At 43.5% G+C, this 17694-nt stretch overlaps 1 protein-coding gene across 4 annotated transcripts; it reads left to right on the forward strand.

The window, feature by feature from the left end:
- Positions 1–9736: 9736 nt before the first annotated feature.
- Positions 9737–15470, forward strand: LOC132389669 (oocyte zinc finger protein XlCOF6-like). 4 transcript variants are annotated; one of them, XM_059962212.1, is made up of 2 exons: positions 9737–10740; positions 13150–15470. In XM_059962212.1, the coding sequence occupies exon 2, from the start codon at positions 13473–13475 to the stop codon at positions 14424–14426; it is 954 nt and encodes a 317-aa protein (XP_059818195.1). In that variant the 5' UTR covers positions 9737–10740; positions 13150–13472; the 3' UTR covers positions 14427–15470. The 4 variants fall into 4 exon arrangements, with proteins under 4 accessions (XP_059818195.1, XP_059818196.1, XP_059818197.1 ...); XM_059962213.1 differs by having other exon boundaries at positions 9737–10728; XM_059962214.1 differs by having other exon boundaries at positions 9737–10037.
- Positions 15471–17694: the final 2224 nt, after the last annotated feature.

The following is a 17694-nucleotide window of genomic DNA, read 5'->3' on the forward strand; positions in this document are numbered from 1 at the left end:
ATGCTGGTGGAGCACAGCAGGCCAGGCAGCATCTATAAGGAGAAGCACTGTCAACGTTTCAGGCCGCGACCCTTTGTCAGGCAGTCTCAGGCAGTCCTGACGAAGGGTCTCGGCCTGAAACGTCGACTATGCTTCTCCTTATAGATGCTGCCTGGCCTGCTGTGTTCCACCAGTATTTTGTGTGTGTTGTTCCAGGTGTAGTCTATTGGTGCTGATTCGTTTCTAAAGCTTTACGATTCATAACAAAATTGGGGCCTGCATCTGGGATATGAACAGCTATGGGGGCGTAGTCATTAATTATCGATTTCATTGGGGAAGTCCCTTTTGATATGTTTGTGTGTAGAAAATCAGCAGCGGATGCTGATTATTGTTTGGAAGCGGGAACCTCTGAGGCATTAGAGGATGCCAGACGGATTGAGTTGTTGAGTCTTGCTGGAAGGTTAAAACTTGCTATGTTGAAATTGACAATGAGGAGGGAACAGATGCAGAGGGTAATAGCTGAACATTATGTATCTGAGGGTGTGTTTAAAGTGGAGGAGTTGGACGTGTTTCCTGGAAGTAAACCTAGTGAGCTTGAGCTCCAGGACAAGTTAGAAAAATTAAAGATGGAGGCTCCGGAAAGGCAGAGGCAATTTGAGGCTAGAGAGGCAGAAAATCAGAGAGGAGGCAGAAAAACAGAAGGAGGAAGCAGAAAGACAGAGGCTATTCGAGCTGGAAAAGATACAGTGGTTTCAGCAAAGGGGTCTAGCGTTAGACTCTGGTAATAAGTTTGAGGCTAGTCAGGAAATTAAATTGGTACCTCCATTTGATCAGAAAGAGGTTGATAAATACTTACAGCACTTTGAGAAGGTTGCTTAGAATTTAAAGTGGCCAAAAGAGGGTTGGTTCTCTTACAAAGGGGGAGGCTTAGCAAGCCTATTCTGCTTTGACAGTTGATGAAGCAGCTGATTGTGACATAGTGAAACAGGCTGTGCTCAAAGCTTACGAGTTGGTCCCAGAATCATACAGGCAAAAGTTTTGAAATTTGTGGAAATCTGTGAACCGGACATATGTAATTTGCTTATGAGAAGTCTGTGTGTTTTGATCGCTGGTGCACATATATGATGATGATGATAAGTATATGATGATTTTAATAGCTAGAAAGAGTTTTAATTGAAGAATTCAAAAGGTGTGCTCCTGACGACATAAAGACATATTTAGATGAAAAGGATACTGCCAATTTGCAGGAGTCTGATAGAATAGCAGATGAGTTTGCTTTTACTCATAAGGTTAAGATTATCCCAAATAAGAGCTTCCAAAAGAGTGCCAGAGATCACCAGGGTAAACCAAAAATTACAGCTGTGACTAGTGACAAGAGTAAGGATGAAGGGAAGCAGTTGAAAGAGAAATATTCTGGTCTTGCTTGTTACTATTGTAAGAAAGCTGGTCATGTGATGGCTAATTGTTCTATCCTGAATAAGAAAAATGAAAAGAAGCCAGTCCCAAATGCCGGTGTTCAGTTTGTTGACGCACCTATAAACCCACAGGGTTCTGAACATTCTGTTGAGGCTCAGTTATGGACTGAGAACTCTGACTGAATTAAGAAGGCTTTTGATCATTTTATGTCAAATGGGTTTGTATTAGTAAAGGAAGGGTCAACCCAACTACCAAAAATTCTTCGAGTTACTGGGGATTCTCAGTCACTTATATTAGACAGCATTCTAAAGTTTGGTGATGAGACGAACACTGATGAAGTAAATCTTATTAAAGGCTTTGGGGGTAGCATGGTTTCTGTGCCATTGTACAAGGTAAATTTACTGTCAGGGTTGCTTTTGGGACCTGTTAAAATTGGATTATACTCCATTTTACCATTGGAAGCTGTTAGTTTGCTGTTAGGGAATGACCTAAAATTGTTCCTGCAGCGCTGTTGACAACTAAGACAACCGCTGACGACCCACAGATGGATTTTAACATTTATCCTTCCTGCGCAGGAACTCAAAGTATGGCTAAAAGTATGCCAACGCAGACGAATCTGTGCAGCATGATTCTGATACCCATGATAGCCAAAATCGGGATTCAGGTTATGATGACTTGTCAGGGAATTTCTGCCTTCATTGTTTCAACAGGATTCAGTCGTAAGTCTGATGAGAAAGATTTATCCCTGTCTAGGAAGGAGTTTATAGCAGAACAGAACCGAGACCCTGAGATTGAAGCTTTAAAAGAAACAGCCCTCTCAGATGATGAGATTAAGAATGTGCCAGTAGGGTATTATCTCATGATGAAGTGTCAATGAGGAAGTGGAGGCCACCTGCTATACCAGCGAGTGAGGAATGGGAAATTGTTCACCAAGTTGTAGTTCCTAAAGTCATATGGCTGAAATTTTAACTTTGGCCCACAGTATGCCATTAGGTCGACATTTTGGAGTGAATAAAACTGTAAACAGTTATGTAATAATTCTACTGGCCTAATTTGAGGAAAGATGTTGTGACCTTTTGCAGAAGCTGTCGCACTTGTCAAGTTGTAGGTAAACCGAATCAGGTCACCCCAGTGGCCCCACTCTGCCCTATAACTGCATTCGGTGAACCCTTTTAAAAATTTATAGTGAGGGGAACTTTGTCCTTGTTAAAGGAACAGTGGATTGATAGGGATGTACATGTTAACTTGTTAGACTCTGTTTAGAAGTTCAAGAATAAACTACACCAAGTCTGTAGTCTAGTGAGACAAAACTTAAAGATCTCTCAAAACAAAATGAAGTGTTGGTTTGATAAGTGGGCTTGAGAAAGAAAATACCAGATGGGAGATAAGGTGCTTGAAATAGTCTCTCAAATTAATGATCTGAATAATGCTATTAAAACACCCGACCAACGTAAACTAACACAGGTGGTACACATAAATATAATAAAGCCATATTTTGACAAGCAGGCACCGTCTGTGAGTGTTGTTGTCAAAACATATTGAGAATGAAACAATCGTCTGAGAATTTTCACAAGCCAAACATGGTCCCAGTTAGGCTAATGAACTCGGTTGTTCCAGAAAACATTGCTAACGAGTTGGCTCATCTGCAGCCAAAGCAACAACAACAGCTGAAAGAAGTAATCCTGATGTTTAAAGATTTATTTCACGATGTTCCCAAGCAAACCACAGTCGCAGTACATGATGTAGATATTGGTCAAGCCAAACCGATTAAACAACACCCATATTGCATGAACGTCGAAAAGTGTAAATTGGCTGAGCAAGGAATTGAATATATGATGAAAATGGTATTATTAGTCCTTTGGCATCAGATTGGAGCTCACCCTGCGTTATTGTGCCTTAACCTGATGGTGGTGTTAGATTTTGCACTGATTATGGGAAGGTAAATGCAGTAACAAAAACAGAATCCTCTCCTATCCCTAGGGAGGATGATTGCATCAATAAGTCTGGAAAAGCTAAATTTCTTACAAAGATTGATCTGTTGAAAGAGTATTGGTGTGATCCATTGACGGACAGAGGTAGAGAAATTTCTGCATTTGTGGCACCTTCTGGGTTGTATGAACACAATGTTTTCTCTTTTGGAAGGAAAAATGGTCCAGGATCATTCCAGAGAATGATTGATTCTGTAATTCGATGGTTAGAACACACAGATGCCTATATTGATGACTTAGCCACAGGGAGTGACACTTGGGAAAAGCATATCTCTGCAGTAGAGAAGCCGTTTGACAGGCTTTCTCAGGTCGACCTTACAGTTAGCTAAGAGTGAATTTGGCCATGCCACTGTGACCTGTCTTGGCTATGTTGTTGGTCAAAGCAAGTTGGCTCCTGTTCGGGCAAAAGTCCAGGCAATTTCTCAAGTTCCTATTCTGACTGATAAGAAGGCTCTTGGAAGGTTTCTGGGAATGGATGGATATTTTTGTAAGAACTTTGCTGCTATCGCTCTTTCTCTGACCAATCTCCTGAAGAAGTGTGAAAAGTATGTTTGGACTGAACCTTGTCGGGAGCCATTTGATCGATTGAAAGTTATTATTTGAGGTTAGGCCAATCAATGTAGTGCTGTCAGCCAATTTCATTAGCAGGTTGAAGGTGTGGGTGGCAACACAAGTCATGGGTGCACAGAGAGTAAAGGAGAGGGCCAAAGAGAAAACACTGTGGGGTTTGTGTGCTGAGGGTCAGAGAGACAGAGGAGATGGAGCCCACTCTTACTACCTGCTGGCGATCTGACATGAAGTCCAGGATCCAGCTGCACAAGGCAGGGTGAAGGCCGAGGTCTCTGAGCTTCTCGTCGATACTTCACGCCTTTGTATGGCTGCTGCTCTGCCCATGACTGTAAGGAACTGCAGAGAACTTTGGAGAGCAGAGAACATCAGAGAAACAAGCCTCCATCCATGGACTCTCCCTACACTTCCTCTCCCTCAGAAAAGCAGGGCATGTGCACAAAGAACCTCATAACCTGGACATTCTTCCTGCAAACCCGCTCCCCCATCGGGGAAGAGATACAAAAGCCTTAAAGCGAACCACCCGGCTCAAGGACGGCTTCCTGTCTGCAGTTATAAGCCAAATGAATGATAAAATGGACTCGACCTCACAATGTAACTCGACGTGACCCTGCACCATATGTCTATCTGCACTGCACTTTCTCTGCAGCCATAATGTTTGTTACAGTTATTGTTTTATCGTATATCAGCTCGATGTACCGTTGTAATGTATCGATCTGTGTGGATGGTACATCAGGGAAGATTTTCACTGTCGTTCAGTACATGATGATAATAAACAAATTCCCCATTTTAATTGTGTGCAAATATTAGACAGATTGAGCTTTTGCTCTGGAACCACAGAAGGAAACTGAACTGTTGTCTTTCTGAGGAACGCAAATAAATAGAAAAGGCTTTAATCTCTCATTACGATCTGCGGTAACTGGAATCAGGTGACTGGTGGTGGGTCTCCCATATCAATATCAGAATCAAGTTTAATAGCACCGGCATATGCCATGAAATTCGTTCAGAAGTAGAACCTAATTTTTGACCATAGATTTTAACAATTGTGATTTAATATAAGAATATAACTATCACATTGTTAAATTATATAAATAGTACAAAATGAAAAAAAGATGTAATAAACTATTTTAATTGTGTGGAACTATTTGACTGACTGGGTTGTTGCTTTGGAAGTAGTGGAGTGAAGCTTAACTGAACTGCACACATTTATGAGAAGCTCAGATAATTATAAAAAGCTAAATTCTCACATAAGTGGGTCAGACACCCAGAAACATCGGCAGCACTTCAGCAGGTAAAAACAGTGGAATGAAACATGCTGAAAATATTGCCGGAAAAAAACATATTGTCCACCACAACGAGAGGACGTGACAGATCCAGATCTCACTGCCTTGTATGAACGGGGAAAGATGAAGCTACACGTATAGGTAGAGCAGTGACCCGCAGATGCTGCAGATCTGCAGAGAAACATGAACAGGAAACGGGATCACATGGCCGCTTTGGTCTCTCACCCCAGACAGATGTCCGTTTACCCACTACTCTGTGGAAAGACGCAAACGCCGCTCACATCTCCACTCACCTTAACTGGATTAGATATTTCAACCCCCAGGAAAAATATATCGTCTATCCACTCTATCTATTCCTCTCGTAATCCTATAAACGTCCATCCAGTCTCACCCCAGCCTGCGCCGCTCTGGAGAAAACAACACAAGTTTGTCCAGCCTCTCGTTACAGCTCATGTCCTCTAATCCAGGCAGTGTCCTGGTAAACCTCTTCTGTGCCCTCTCCAAAGCCCCGACATCCTTCCGAGAATCGGGGCGACCAGAACTGTATGAAACACTCCAGATGTGGTCTAACTAGTTCTATAAAACTGTGTTCCAAACTGTGGCGTTTTAGAAACGAACCAGCAGCAATAGAGTTCACACTGGAGTCTGGTTTTGATGTTAAAACCATTATCTTTAGTAGTATCGACTTATAATATAGTAACTTAACGAAATGAAGGGAAGTTAACAGTGTTATGTGTATATGTGTGTAAATATAACTCCCAGACTATCGAGCCTGAGGGAACAAAGCTTAGAGTCCTGAGATGGTAAAGTAGGAAAGTTCAGTAATCCACGGAATAAATGATGGGACAGAGATATTTGTAATCCAGGGTGAAACGTAGAGAAACGGCCGTTACTTCAACCAAGTTCTTATCCGCTGAATCCGTCCACAGACGAGTTACCGTCTTCCAGGGGTTACCACACAACATACCCAGGCAAGGGTTAACACAAGATATTCCAAAACCCACTCCTATGGATTACACGAAGTGACAGCCACACACATTCGTTGTGTTTCCGTGTACCGATGATCAACCCACTCTTGTGGGCACAGGAGAGTTCCAAGCCTCAGCTGCGACTAACTGAAGCGATCAGCTTTTCCAGTCTCTCTCTCTCTTTAGACTGGCCGACTGCCTGTCTGCAGATCGCTCTCTCTCTCAGATGGTTCAGTCCACAGTCAGCGCTGTCAGCCTGTGACTGACGTCATAGTCCCGCCTCCTCACGCCGGCGCTCTTAAAGAAACAGTCACAGTACGACCGCAGGCTCGTAACAGCCGCAACACAACTTCCCGACTTTTGAACTCAGTGCTTCAACTAATAAGGACAACCATGTCATTTGCCTTCTTAACCACCGGATCAATCTGTGCAGTCTCTTTCAGGGAGCGATGAACTTGGAGTCTAAGATCCCTCTGATCATCGACACTGTTCAGGGTTTTGCATTCAACAGTGTACTGTCTCATACATTCGACCTATCGAGCTGCCAAGATGATCATCACTAATCAAATCTCACTGAGATTTCTCAGGTCCTGTTGAATTTATTGCCAAGTGCTCAAGTACGAGAAGGTACAGGAACAGAGAAACACTGACTTGTTGCAGCATCACAGGCAAGTACATTCAGATAACACACGGAACACAAATTATACGATTCTCTGTCAGTAACAATCTGTAAATATGTTTTATGTCATTAACGATATTTAAAATACATTGTGTCATGATCAATACTAAAATGTGCATTTGTGTCAATAACAGACTTGGAAATGTTGAATTTGATCCCTGTCTCCATTCCTCCTGTAATCCACAACCAGCTCCTTTGTTTTCGTTACAATGAGGGAGAGGTTGTTTTCTTGACATGACTATGTCGGGGTGATGACTTCTTCTCTGTCGGCTGCCTCGTTATTATTTGGGATCCGGCGGATCAATGTACTGTGGTCAGCAAATCTAATTAGCAGATTGGAACCTGCCACTGCAGCCCCACAGTGCACTATGTACTGATTGCAAACTACGAAATTGCATGTGAATAGCCTCCCCTCCCTCAACTCCACTCTTTCTGCGTCACCAGCAGACTGGGGCATCTCACATCTCGCTGCCTCCGCCAGGACATTAAACTGTGAACAACTGTGGTCAGGGACTGATCTCTGGGGTACTCCAAACGCTACCTCCTTCCAGTCTGAAAATGACCCACTCATCCAGACACACACTACCGGCAGTTTATCGATCTCCAACGAAAAAGCCTAATCACCTACTCCTGAGGGTCAATACCATTGCTGACTCTGAGTTTACCACCGTCAAATGCCAGGAGGGACATAATAATCAGAAAGTCTCTGGTCACAGCCGTGTAAATAAAATATGATCTCAGTGGGTGTGTGGCGCATGCTCAGAATGCGAAGGAGACAGACAGACTGAGCCAAGTCACAGACTGATGAAGCGGAGGAATGATCCATTTTGATACAGAGAGGGAAGCGGAGAATTTGATATTGTGCCTGATGCCGGAACTGTAGCCTGTTAGAAGATGAAGTCTTGTTCCTCCAACTTGTTCTGAGTTGTGACAGTTTTTTTCAGAAGCCACCATGGAGAGTAAAATTAACTGAGTTGAAGTGTTGTCCTTCACCCTCCAACGTGCTTTGTAAGCTTTTAACAGTGTAGAAAAGGCAAAGGATTTGTCTATGGGAATCACAAACACAACAACACGTTAGTTCCGCTGTATCTGTCAGTTCACCAGCGCTTGAAAGCCGCCGATTCTTGAATGTGGAGGCGGAGATGCTGGAGAAGACAGCGCCCCACTCGCGACAAGGAGAGCCCGATCACGTGTCCATGTCCGTGAACTGATTGGATACATCGCCATGACGTTATAGCACTGTGACCTCATTCACTGGCTCTCATTTTGGAAGGGATTCAGTCGGCCATCGCAGATACACTAACAGCTTCGCACTGGGAAGCGGCCGTTCACCTGCTCCGTGTGTGTGAAGAGACTCATTCAGTTAATCCACCTTGTGATGCTCCGGTGAGTTCGCAATAAATAGAGGCCACATTTCTGTCCGGAGTGAGCAAAGAGTTTTACTCAATCATCCCAGCTGCTGCAACACCAGCAACTTCACATCAGGGAGGAAGTTCAAATCAGCTTCGTGTTAAATGTTTAACCATCACGGTGACTGAAGGCAGCTGCGGGTTCATGAGGGACTGTTACTGTCAGATTCTGCAGTTCTTGCGGCTGCTCATCGCACCCAGGACTGAACCCTGGTCACTGAGCATTGGAGGAGTCCGTTCTGCTGATGTTAGCCTTAAACTAGACTGGTGTTTAATATTGTGGAGCTGTGAAAGATAAATCAGTTTGTATCAAATCCCGTGTCTCACTTGAGAGACCACTCGGCCCAGCTGGTCCCTGTCCATTTTTCTGTTCCATATCAGTATATGAAAATCTATCCCTGCCGTTCCCCTCTCACCCTCCCTGAGATGACAGATTGCAACTAGTCACTACTCCGTGGGATAGGAGATTTCCCTTGAATTTCACAGAAACATAGAAATCTACAACATATTACTGATGCTTTGGCCCACAATATCGTACCGACCATGTAACTTAGTCTCTTAACTGTCTAGAATTACCCTACCGCATAGCCACCTATTTCCTAAGCTCCATGTACCTATCTAAGCGTCTCTTAAAAGATCCTATTTTATCCGCCTCTACCGACGCTGGCGGTACATTCCACACAGACATCACTCTCTGTTTAAAAAAAAACTTGGCTCTGACGCCTCCCCTGTACCTACCTCCAAGCAGCTTAAACCTATTCCCCCTCGTGTTAGCCGTTTATGCCCTGGGGAAAAAGCCTCTGACTATCTACACGACCAATGCCTCTCATCATCTTATACACCTGCATGAATTTCCTGCATGATTGTCTCCGGGCTGAACAAGACGATGAGCTCACTGTGGTTGTGACGTTGTTCAGGGCTCCGGACGAAGATGGTTAAACTCCTTCTTCCCCACTCTTTTCAATGTTTTAGGTCATTCTCACTAATTTCAAAGGTCTTCGCTTCGAACTGCTGGGTTGTTACAATGCACCTCTGAAGTCTGACAGCAGACTAGCGAGTGAATGGAGCAGAGTCTGAAACCAATTTGCCAGTCAGGGATTTGGGGCTCCAGAAAGAGATGGGGCCTGGAGTTTACAAGGAGGAGGAAGAAGACAAACCAAACCTGCAGGATGTGGCTACAAATGAAAGATCAGACACATTTGGAAACTGCTTGATTGAAAAAAAAGTGGTCAATTTCTGCAAAATACTGGAGGAAATCAACATATCAGGCAGAAAATGTGGAGAGGAATAAATAGACAACGTTTAGGCCGAGCCCTTCAGCATGCCTAGACTGTGGACTCCTCTGCTTAGTTGCTGCCTGAACTGCACAGTTCCTCCAGCATTGTGGGTTTGTGTGTGTGTGTGTCTGTATTTCTAGCAACTGCAGAATCGTTTGTGTTTTATATCTTCATTTGTAAGAGGGTTGTACTTCGGTATTAGATAAACAGAATGCCTGTTGATATTGTTTTTGGGAGCCGCTTTCTACGTTAAAAGAGCTGCTGAGTTTTCTACACAGAAAAAACCCTGAGGTGTGGACATAAAACCGGTGCTTGCAGGAACTTTTTATGGCACCGTGATTACCCATAAAACAGTGCGTTTAAAATTTCTCTGCCTCTGAACCACCAATCAAATGCGCAGGCGTCAAGGTTGTTGACGTATTCAGATCGCATGCGCGCTGTATACAAAAGGACTCAGCAGGAGCGTTCAAGGTAAGAATGAATCTACGGGCGGCTATCTTAAACACCGAGTGTGGAACAATTGCTCTGATGCCGGACACCGTGACCCGCAATCCCGGGACAGTCCTGCTGTCTTCCCCTTCTCTCAGCCCCACGATCCGTACACAGGCCCTGGGAAGCTTCCGGCTGCTGAGGGAATGGGAACCGATGGATCTCTCAAACAGAGCTGAGATCCAGCTATTTAAATGCAAGGATTAGGAACTCGGCGAAAGAGAACAAAATCTTTTACATCACCAGTTGAGAAAATCTTCTTTGTTCTACCTCCAATCACAAACAAGAGAAAACCCGTGGAGAGGGCACAGTTTTAAGGTGCTTGGAAGCAGGTACGAAGGAGATGTCAGGGGTGTTGTGTTCTTTATACGGACCGTGGGTTACTCATAACAAACTATATTAGGGAAGAATTGACCTTTTATTTAACAGCAACAAAACCACGTTTTACACTGCCATGCTTCTCGATCATTCTTCATTTCTGCGCATTCTCAGAACTCTGTCCAGTCACGTCCTGGCACGTGATATCACCACGAGGGCTGAGTTTCTTTACGCAGAGTGATGAGTGTCTGGAATGGGCTGCCGGCGACTGTGATGAAGGCGGATGCAATCGTGTCTTTTAAGAGGCTTCTGGTACATGGTGCGCAGAAAAATAGAGGACTATGGGAAACTCTAGGTAATTTCAAAAGTAAGTAATATGTGGCACAGCATTGTAGGCCGAAGGGCCTGTATTGTATTGTATAAATGGTGAAGTCACTTACCCATGACCTCTGCTTGTCAGCCCACCCAACATCAGTGGAAAATGCTGCTTGCAAATACCTCTATCTATACCCTTATAATTCTGTATACTTCCAACAAATCCTCAAAGCAGTGTACAAACTCCATTTCCAAAAAAGTTGAGATATTTTCTAAAATGCAATAAAAACAAAAATCTGTGATATGTTAATTCACGTGAACCTTTATTTAACTGACAAAAGAACAAAGAAAAGATTTTCTATAGTTTTACTGACCAACTTAATTGTATTTTGTAAAAATACACAAATTTAGAATTTGATGGCTGCAACAGACTCAACAAAAGTTGGGACAGAGTTAAAATAAGATTGAAAAGTGCACAGAATATTCAAGTAACACCGGTTTGGAAGACTCCACATGAAGCAGGCTAATTGGTAGCAGGTGAGTTATCATGACTGTGTATAAAAGTAGCGTCCATCAAAGGCTCAGTCTTTGCAAGCAAGGATGGGTCGTGGCTCACCCCTTTGTGCCAAAATTCATGAGAGAATTTAGGTCTTTCAATATCTACAGTACATAATATTGTGAAAAGATTCAGAGAATTCAGAGACATCTCAGTGCGTGAAGGGCAAGGTCGGAAACCACTGTTGAATGCACGTGATCTTCAAGCCCTCAGGCGGCACTGCCTAAAAAACAGTCATGCTATTGTGACAATTGTAGCCATCTGGCCTTGGGAGTACTTCGGAAAACCATTGTCACTTAATGCAGTCCGTCGCTCCATCCGGAAATTCAACTTGAAACTGTATTACTCAAGGAGGAAGCCATACATCAACTCTATGCAGAAACGCCAGCAAGTTCTCTGGGCCTGAGCTCATCTCAGATGGACTGAAAGACTGTGGAACTGTGGTCAGATGAGTCCATATTTCAGCTAGTTTTAAGAAAAAAAACGGGCATTGAGTTCTCCATGCCAAAGGTGAAAACGACCATTCTGATTGTTATCAGAGAAAGGTACAAAAGCCAGCATCTGTGATGGTATGGGGGTGCATCAGTGCCCACGGCATGGGTGAGTTTCATGTATGTGAAGGTAACACTGACTGAGGCATATATTAGGATTTTAGAGAGACATATGTTGCCATCAGGGCGACGTCACTTCCCGGGACGTCCATGCTTATTTCAGCAGGACGATGCCAGACCACATTCCGCACGGGCTACAACAGCGTGGCTTTGCAGACACAGAGTGCGTGTGCTTGACTGGCCTGCTGCCAGTCCAGATCTATATCCTATTGAAAACATATGGCGCATCTTGAAGAGGAGAATCAGACAACGGAGACCACGGACTGTTGAGCAGCTGAAGTCTTACATCAAGCAAGAATGGACAAAATTTCCAATTGCAAATCTACTGCAATTAGTATCCTCAGTTCCAAAACGATTCAAAAATGTTATTAAAAGGAAAGGGTAATGTAACACAATGGTAATCATGCCTCTGTCCCAACTTTTGTTGAGTGTGTTTGTGTTGCAGCCATCAAATTCTACATTTGTGTATTTACAAACTACAATTAAGTTGTTCAGTAAAACTATTGCAAATCTTTTCTTTGTACTTTTGTCAGTAAAATAAGGGTAAATGTGAATTAACATATCAGAGATTTCTGTTTTTATTGCATTTTGGAAAATATCCCAACTTTTCTGGAAATGTTGTTTGCATAATTTCCTTGTTTATGCTTAGAGCCTTTTTTAGGTGTATGTGAGCTCGATTTCAACATTTAAGAGGTTTTTAATAGGTTCCTGGATGGCAGGGGTATGGGACTGGGCAGTTTAAATGGTTCAACACAAACTCGATGGCACATAGGGCCTGTTTCTGTTTTGTATTTTTCTACGACTGTGACAGGATCCTGAAATAATTCTAATATGTACTCTATGAACTTGTAACAGCTGTGTGGACCAACCATTCATCTCAGCAGGAATTTTTTATATGGCGTTAAAACGGTGGCACTTTAAGTTAATAATACATAAAAGAATTCCCAGCAGCACGACAAGAAAGACTATTTGCGTTTCAGATACTGTGGGGCCAGGCACCCGTGCTGCTCAGCAGGAATAGGGAATACGAGCATTAGAGAGAGTCAAACTGAGCCAAGGCACAAATTCGAGATGGCAGAAATGCCCCATTCTTATAGAGACAGGAAGAGCATCAGAGAATTGATGGTCATTCCAGATACCAGCACTGTGCACAGTCAGGAGATGATTTCTTTGTCCAACTTGGGTTTAACATCACTGTAACAGTGTGATACGAGATCAAACCTCGGCAACTCAAGTAATTTCATCTCAGATGTTGTCCTAAACCAATTGATGGATTATGTAAATCTTTTTACAGGTTAAAAACGAGAAGGAATTTGTCTCCACGAATCTCAGATACGGCACGGCAATTTTGCTGTCTCTGTCCCGATATTTAAGAAGTGGAGCAAGGGATTCAATCGACCATCCTTCCTGCTCAGACTGTGGGAATGGTTTCACTCGGTTATCTCAGTTGAAGGTACATCAGCAAGTTCCCACTGGGCAAGGCCATTCATCTGTTCTGTGTGTGAGAAAGGGTTCTATTTGGCATCCCACCTGCGGACAGACCAGTCCGATCACACTGGGCCGAGGCTGGTCATCTGCTGAATTTCAGGGAAGGGATTCTCTCGGTCATCTGACCAAATGGCACACCAGCAAGTTCATACCGGGAAGCGGCCATTCACCTGCTCAGACTGTGGGAAGGGATTCACACTGTCGTCCCACCTACAGAGACACCATCGAGTTCACACTGGGGAGAAGCCGTTCACTTGCTCGGTCTGTGGGAAGAGATTCAGTGAGTCATCTGACCTACTGGTACATCAGCGAGTTCACACTGGGGAGAGGCCATTCACCTGCTCAGTCTGTGGGAAGGGATTCACTCAGTCATCCAACCTACTGGTACATCAGCGAGTTCACTCTGGGGAGAGGCTGTTCACCTGCTCAGTCTGTGGGAAAGGATTCACACTGTCATCCCACCGACAGAGACATCTGCGAAGTCACACTGGAGAGAAGCCATTCACCTGCTCAGAATGTGGGAAGGGATTTACACTGTCATCCCACCTACAGAGACACCAGCGAGTTCACACTGTGGAGAAGCCATTTACCTGCTCAGAATGTGGGAAAGGATTCACTCAGTCATCCATACTGCAGATTCATCAGCGAGTTCACACTGGGGAGAAGCCGTTCACCTGCTCAGACTGCGGGATGAGATTCACCTGCTCATCTAAACTGAAGGTACATCAGAGAGTTCACACTGGGGAGAAGCCGTACACCTGCTTAGACTGTGGGAAGGGATTCACTCAATCATCCAACCTACTGGTACATCAGCGAGTTCACACTGGGGAGAGGCCATTCACCTGCTCAGTCTGTGGGAAGAGATTCACTTGCTCAACAAAACTGAAGGTACATCAGAGAGTTCACACTGTGGAGAAGCCGTTCGCGTGCTCAGTCTGTGGGAAGAGATTCACTTGCTCAACAAAACTGAAGGTACATCAGAGAGTTCACACTGTGGAGAAGCCGTACACGTGCTCAGTCTGTGGGAAAGGATTCACTCAGTCATCCAAACTACAGAATCATCAGCGAGTTCACACTGGGTAGAAGCCGTTCACGTGCTCAGTCTGTGGGAAAGGATTCACTCAGTCATCCCAATTACTGGCACACCAGTCAGTTCACAATGGGGAGTGGCTGTTGTTATGAATCCCTGGGTTTTGTTTGCTGTGGACTGTCATTTTAAGAGAGAGACAGATTAAGAAGGTGAATCAGTCTGACTTGCAGCTTGTTTACATCGCTCACAACTTGTTTAGTTTTAACTGAGGACACAGACACTCAGAGTCAGACGGAGACGAAGGAGGAAAAATGGAAGGATCGAAACCAGGGAACTGGAGGCCAAGGGTCAATCTTTGGAACTTTCCTATGCCCACAATGGTGGGTTAATTATCGATTCATCGTACATCGAATGTGTGGTTGTCACCTCGTTTGATCCATAGGAGTGGATCTGATTTGGGGTATCATGTGAAGACCACTGATGTGTTATCCCTTGCCTGGGTGTGGTGACGATACCCCTTGTGACAATTTGCTTTTGGTGATAATTCGTATTTGGATTTGGAATGACGATGGATAAAATCTACAGCGATTATTCTCTCGCTTTACCACCATGGAACCTGTGGAATTCGACATAATTGCCTTCTCTTGACATTTACCCCGGATTACAAATATCTCCCTCATCACCTATTCCGTGGATGAACTGAGCTTTCACACTTTACTATCTCAAGACTCCTTGTTTCCCCCGTGCTCAGTAGTTTGGGAGTTATATTTACACACATTTATTCACATAACACTGTTAACTTCTGTTTGTCTTGTTTAAATTACAATATTATAAGTAGTTATTAATAAAGATAGTGGTTTTAACATCAAAACCAGACTCCAGGTGTAGTCTATTGCTGCTGGTTTGTTTCTAAAGCGTTACGGTTCATAACAAAATTGCATCCTGCGTCCGGGATATGAACAAACTTGGGGAAATATTGATCGATTAATTATCGAGTTGAATGGGGTGATCCCTTTTGATTTATTTGTGTGTGGAAATCAGCAGCAATGGATATTTATATAATTCTGGAAGCACCAACCCCTGAGGTATTAGGAAACGCTAAAAAGAATGAATTGCTGACGATTGAACCTCAATGAGGTAAGGGGGTGTGAAGGAGCAGGGTAAGCATAAAACTGGGAGAGCAGGTAAAGGTGAAAAAATAGGGGTTTTATTACCCAAAATGTTTATAAACTCAACAGAATTGTTCTAGATTCTAAACTTGAATCAGCTAAACAGAACAAAACTGGGTTACAACAACGCAGCGAAATACTCCTCAGACCTAGAGACACCACTCAGTTCCTGGTTGTGGGCTTATATTGGATGCTGGCCATTCAATAGTAAATTGCATGGGACAGAAAACATTCCTCTCCTTTAAAAAATATGCCATAAATGACGTAGCTCCAGAGAACACCCCTCTGGCTGTAGCAGAACCCAATTATCCAGCCCCATCTACATAGGCTGGTGTCATGCAGCCACTGAGTCGTTTCCCAGGTTATCAGGAGGACGGTCGGCTACAGGACACTTTAATAGGCCCGGCTGATGGTGCGGCTGCGAATTGCAGACGCCACAGGGAACTATGAGAAAGCCAGAAATTCAAAGGAAAATAGTTGAGCACTATATATCTATGAAGGTATTTGATAAGGAAGTGTTAAAGAGGTTTCCTGTGAGTAAAGAGGAGATCCAGTTACAACTAGAACAATTGAGGACTGATGTACTTAGATTAGAGGCTGAAGAAAAAGAGACAGAGGGGGTTTGATGCTAGAGAGGCAGACAAACAGAGGGAGGAAGCAGAAAAAAAGGTGTTTTGAAGCTGAGGAAGCAGACAAACAGAGGGAAGAAGGAAAAAGACAGAGGCATGTTCTGACAGATAAGTTAAGGCTCAAGAAAGAAGTTGCTGTCTCAAAGGAGTTGGTTGTACCATTTATTGCCAGCCAGGAAGTTAAATTGGTCCCTCCATTTGATGAAACCGACGTAGGTAAATACTTCCAGCCTTTTGAGAAAGTGGCTGAAAGTCAAAAGCGGTCGAAAGGAAGCTGGACTCTTTAGTTACAAAGTATAATTAAGGGCAAGGCTCAACACACACATTCTGCCCTATCAATTGAAAATGCAGCTGATTATGTCATTGTGAAACAGGCTGTGCTCAAAGCTTATGTGTTGGTTCCAGAAGCTTACAAAGGCTTAGAAATTGGAGGAAATCTATGAAACAGACTTACATGGAATTTGCTTCTGAGAAGTTTGTGTGTTTTGACCGCTGGTGCACATATAAAAATATAAATGATGATTTTTACAGATAGAAAGAGTTGGTTTTAATAGAAGAATTCAAAAGGTGCGTCTATGATGACATAAAGAGATATTTAGATGAAAATGATGCTGCCACTTTGCAGGAGTCTGCTAGATTAGCAGATGTTTGCTTTAACTCATAAGGTTAAGTTTACCCCGAATAAGAGCTTCCAAAAGAGTAGCAGGGATCACCAGGGTAAACCAGAAATTAAAGCTGGGACTAGTGACAAGAGTAAGGATGAAGGGAAACAGTTGAAGGTGAAATATTCTGGTCTTGCTTGTTACTATTGTAAGAAAGCTGGTCATGTGATGGCTAATTGTTCTGTCCTGAAGAAGAACATGGAAAAGGTGGCAGTCCCAAATGCCCGTGGTCAGTATGTTGAAGCACCTATAAACCCACAGGGTTCTGAATATTCTGTTGAGGCTCAGTTAAGGACTGAGAGGTCTGACCGAGTTAAGAAGGTGTTCGATCATTTTATGTCAGATGGGTTTGTATTAGTAAATGAAGAATCAACCCCAGTACCAGTGAAAATTCTTCGAGATACTGGGGCTTCTCAGTCACTTGCATTAGACAGTGTTCTAAAGTTTGGTGATGAGTCTAACACTGGTGGGTTAAATCTTATTCAAGGCTTTGGGGGCGGTGTTGTTTCCGTGCTGTTGCACAAGGTAACTTTATAATCAGGATAGGTTTCAGGACCTGTTGAGATAGGATTGTGCTCCAGTTTACCAGTGGAAGATGTTACTTTGCTGTTAGGGAATGACCTGGCAAATGATAAAGTTGTTCCTGCAGTGCTGTTGACAACTAAGCCAACCACTGTCGACCCACAGATGGGTTTTACCATTTATCCTTCCTGCCCAGGAACTCGAAGTATGGCTAAAAAGTCTGCCGATGCAGTGAGTTCTGTGCAGCATGATTCTGATACCCATGATAGCCAAAATCCGGATTCAGGTTATGATGACTCGTCAGGGACTTTTCTACCTTCATTGTTTCAACAGGATTCA

Source organism: Hypanus sabinus, unplaced genomic scaffold, assembly GCF_030144855.1.
Source record: "Hypanus sabinus isolate sHypSab1 unplaced genomic scaffold, sHypSab1.hap1 scaffold_62, whole genome shotgun sequence".
Taxonomy (NCBI): Eukaryota; Metazoa; Chordata; class Chondrichthyes; order Myliobatiformes; family Dasyatidae; genus Hypanus; species Hypanus sabinus.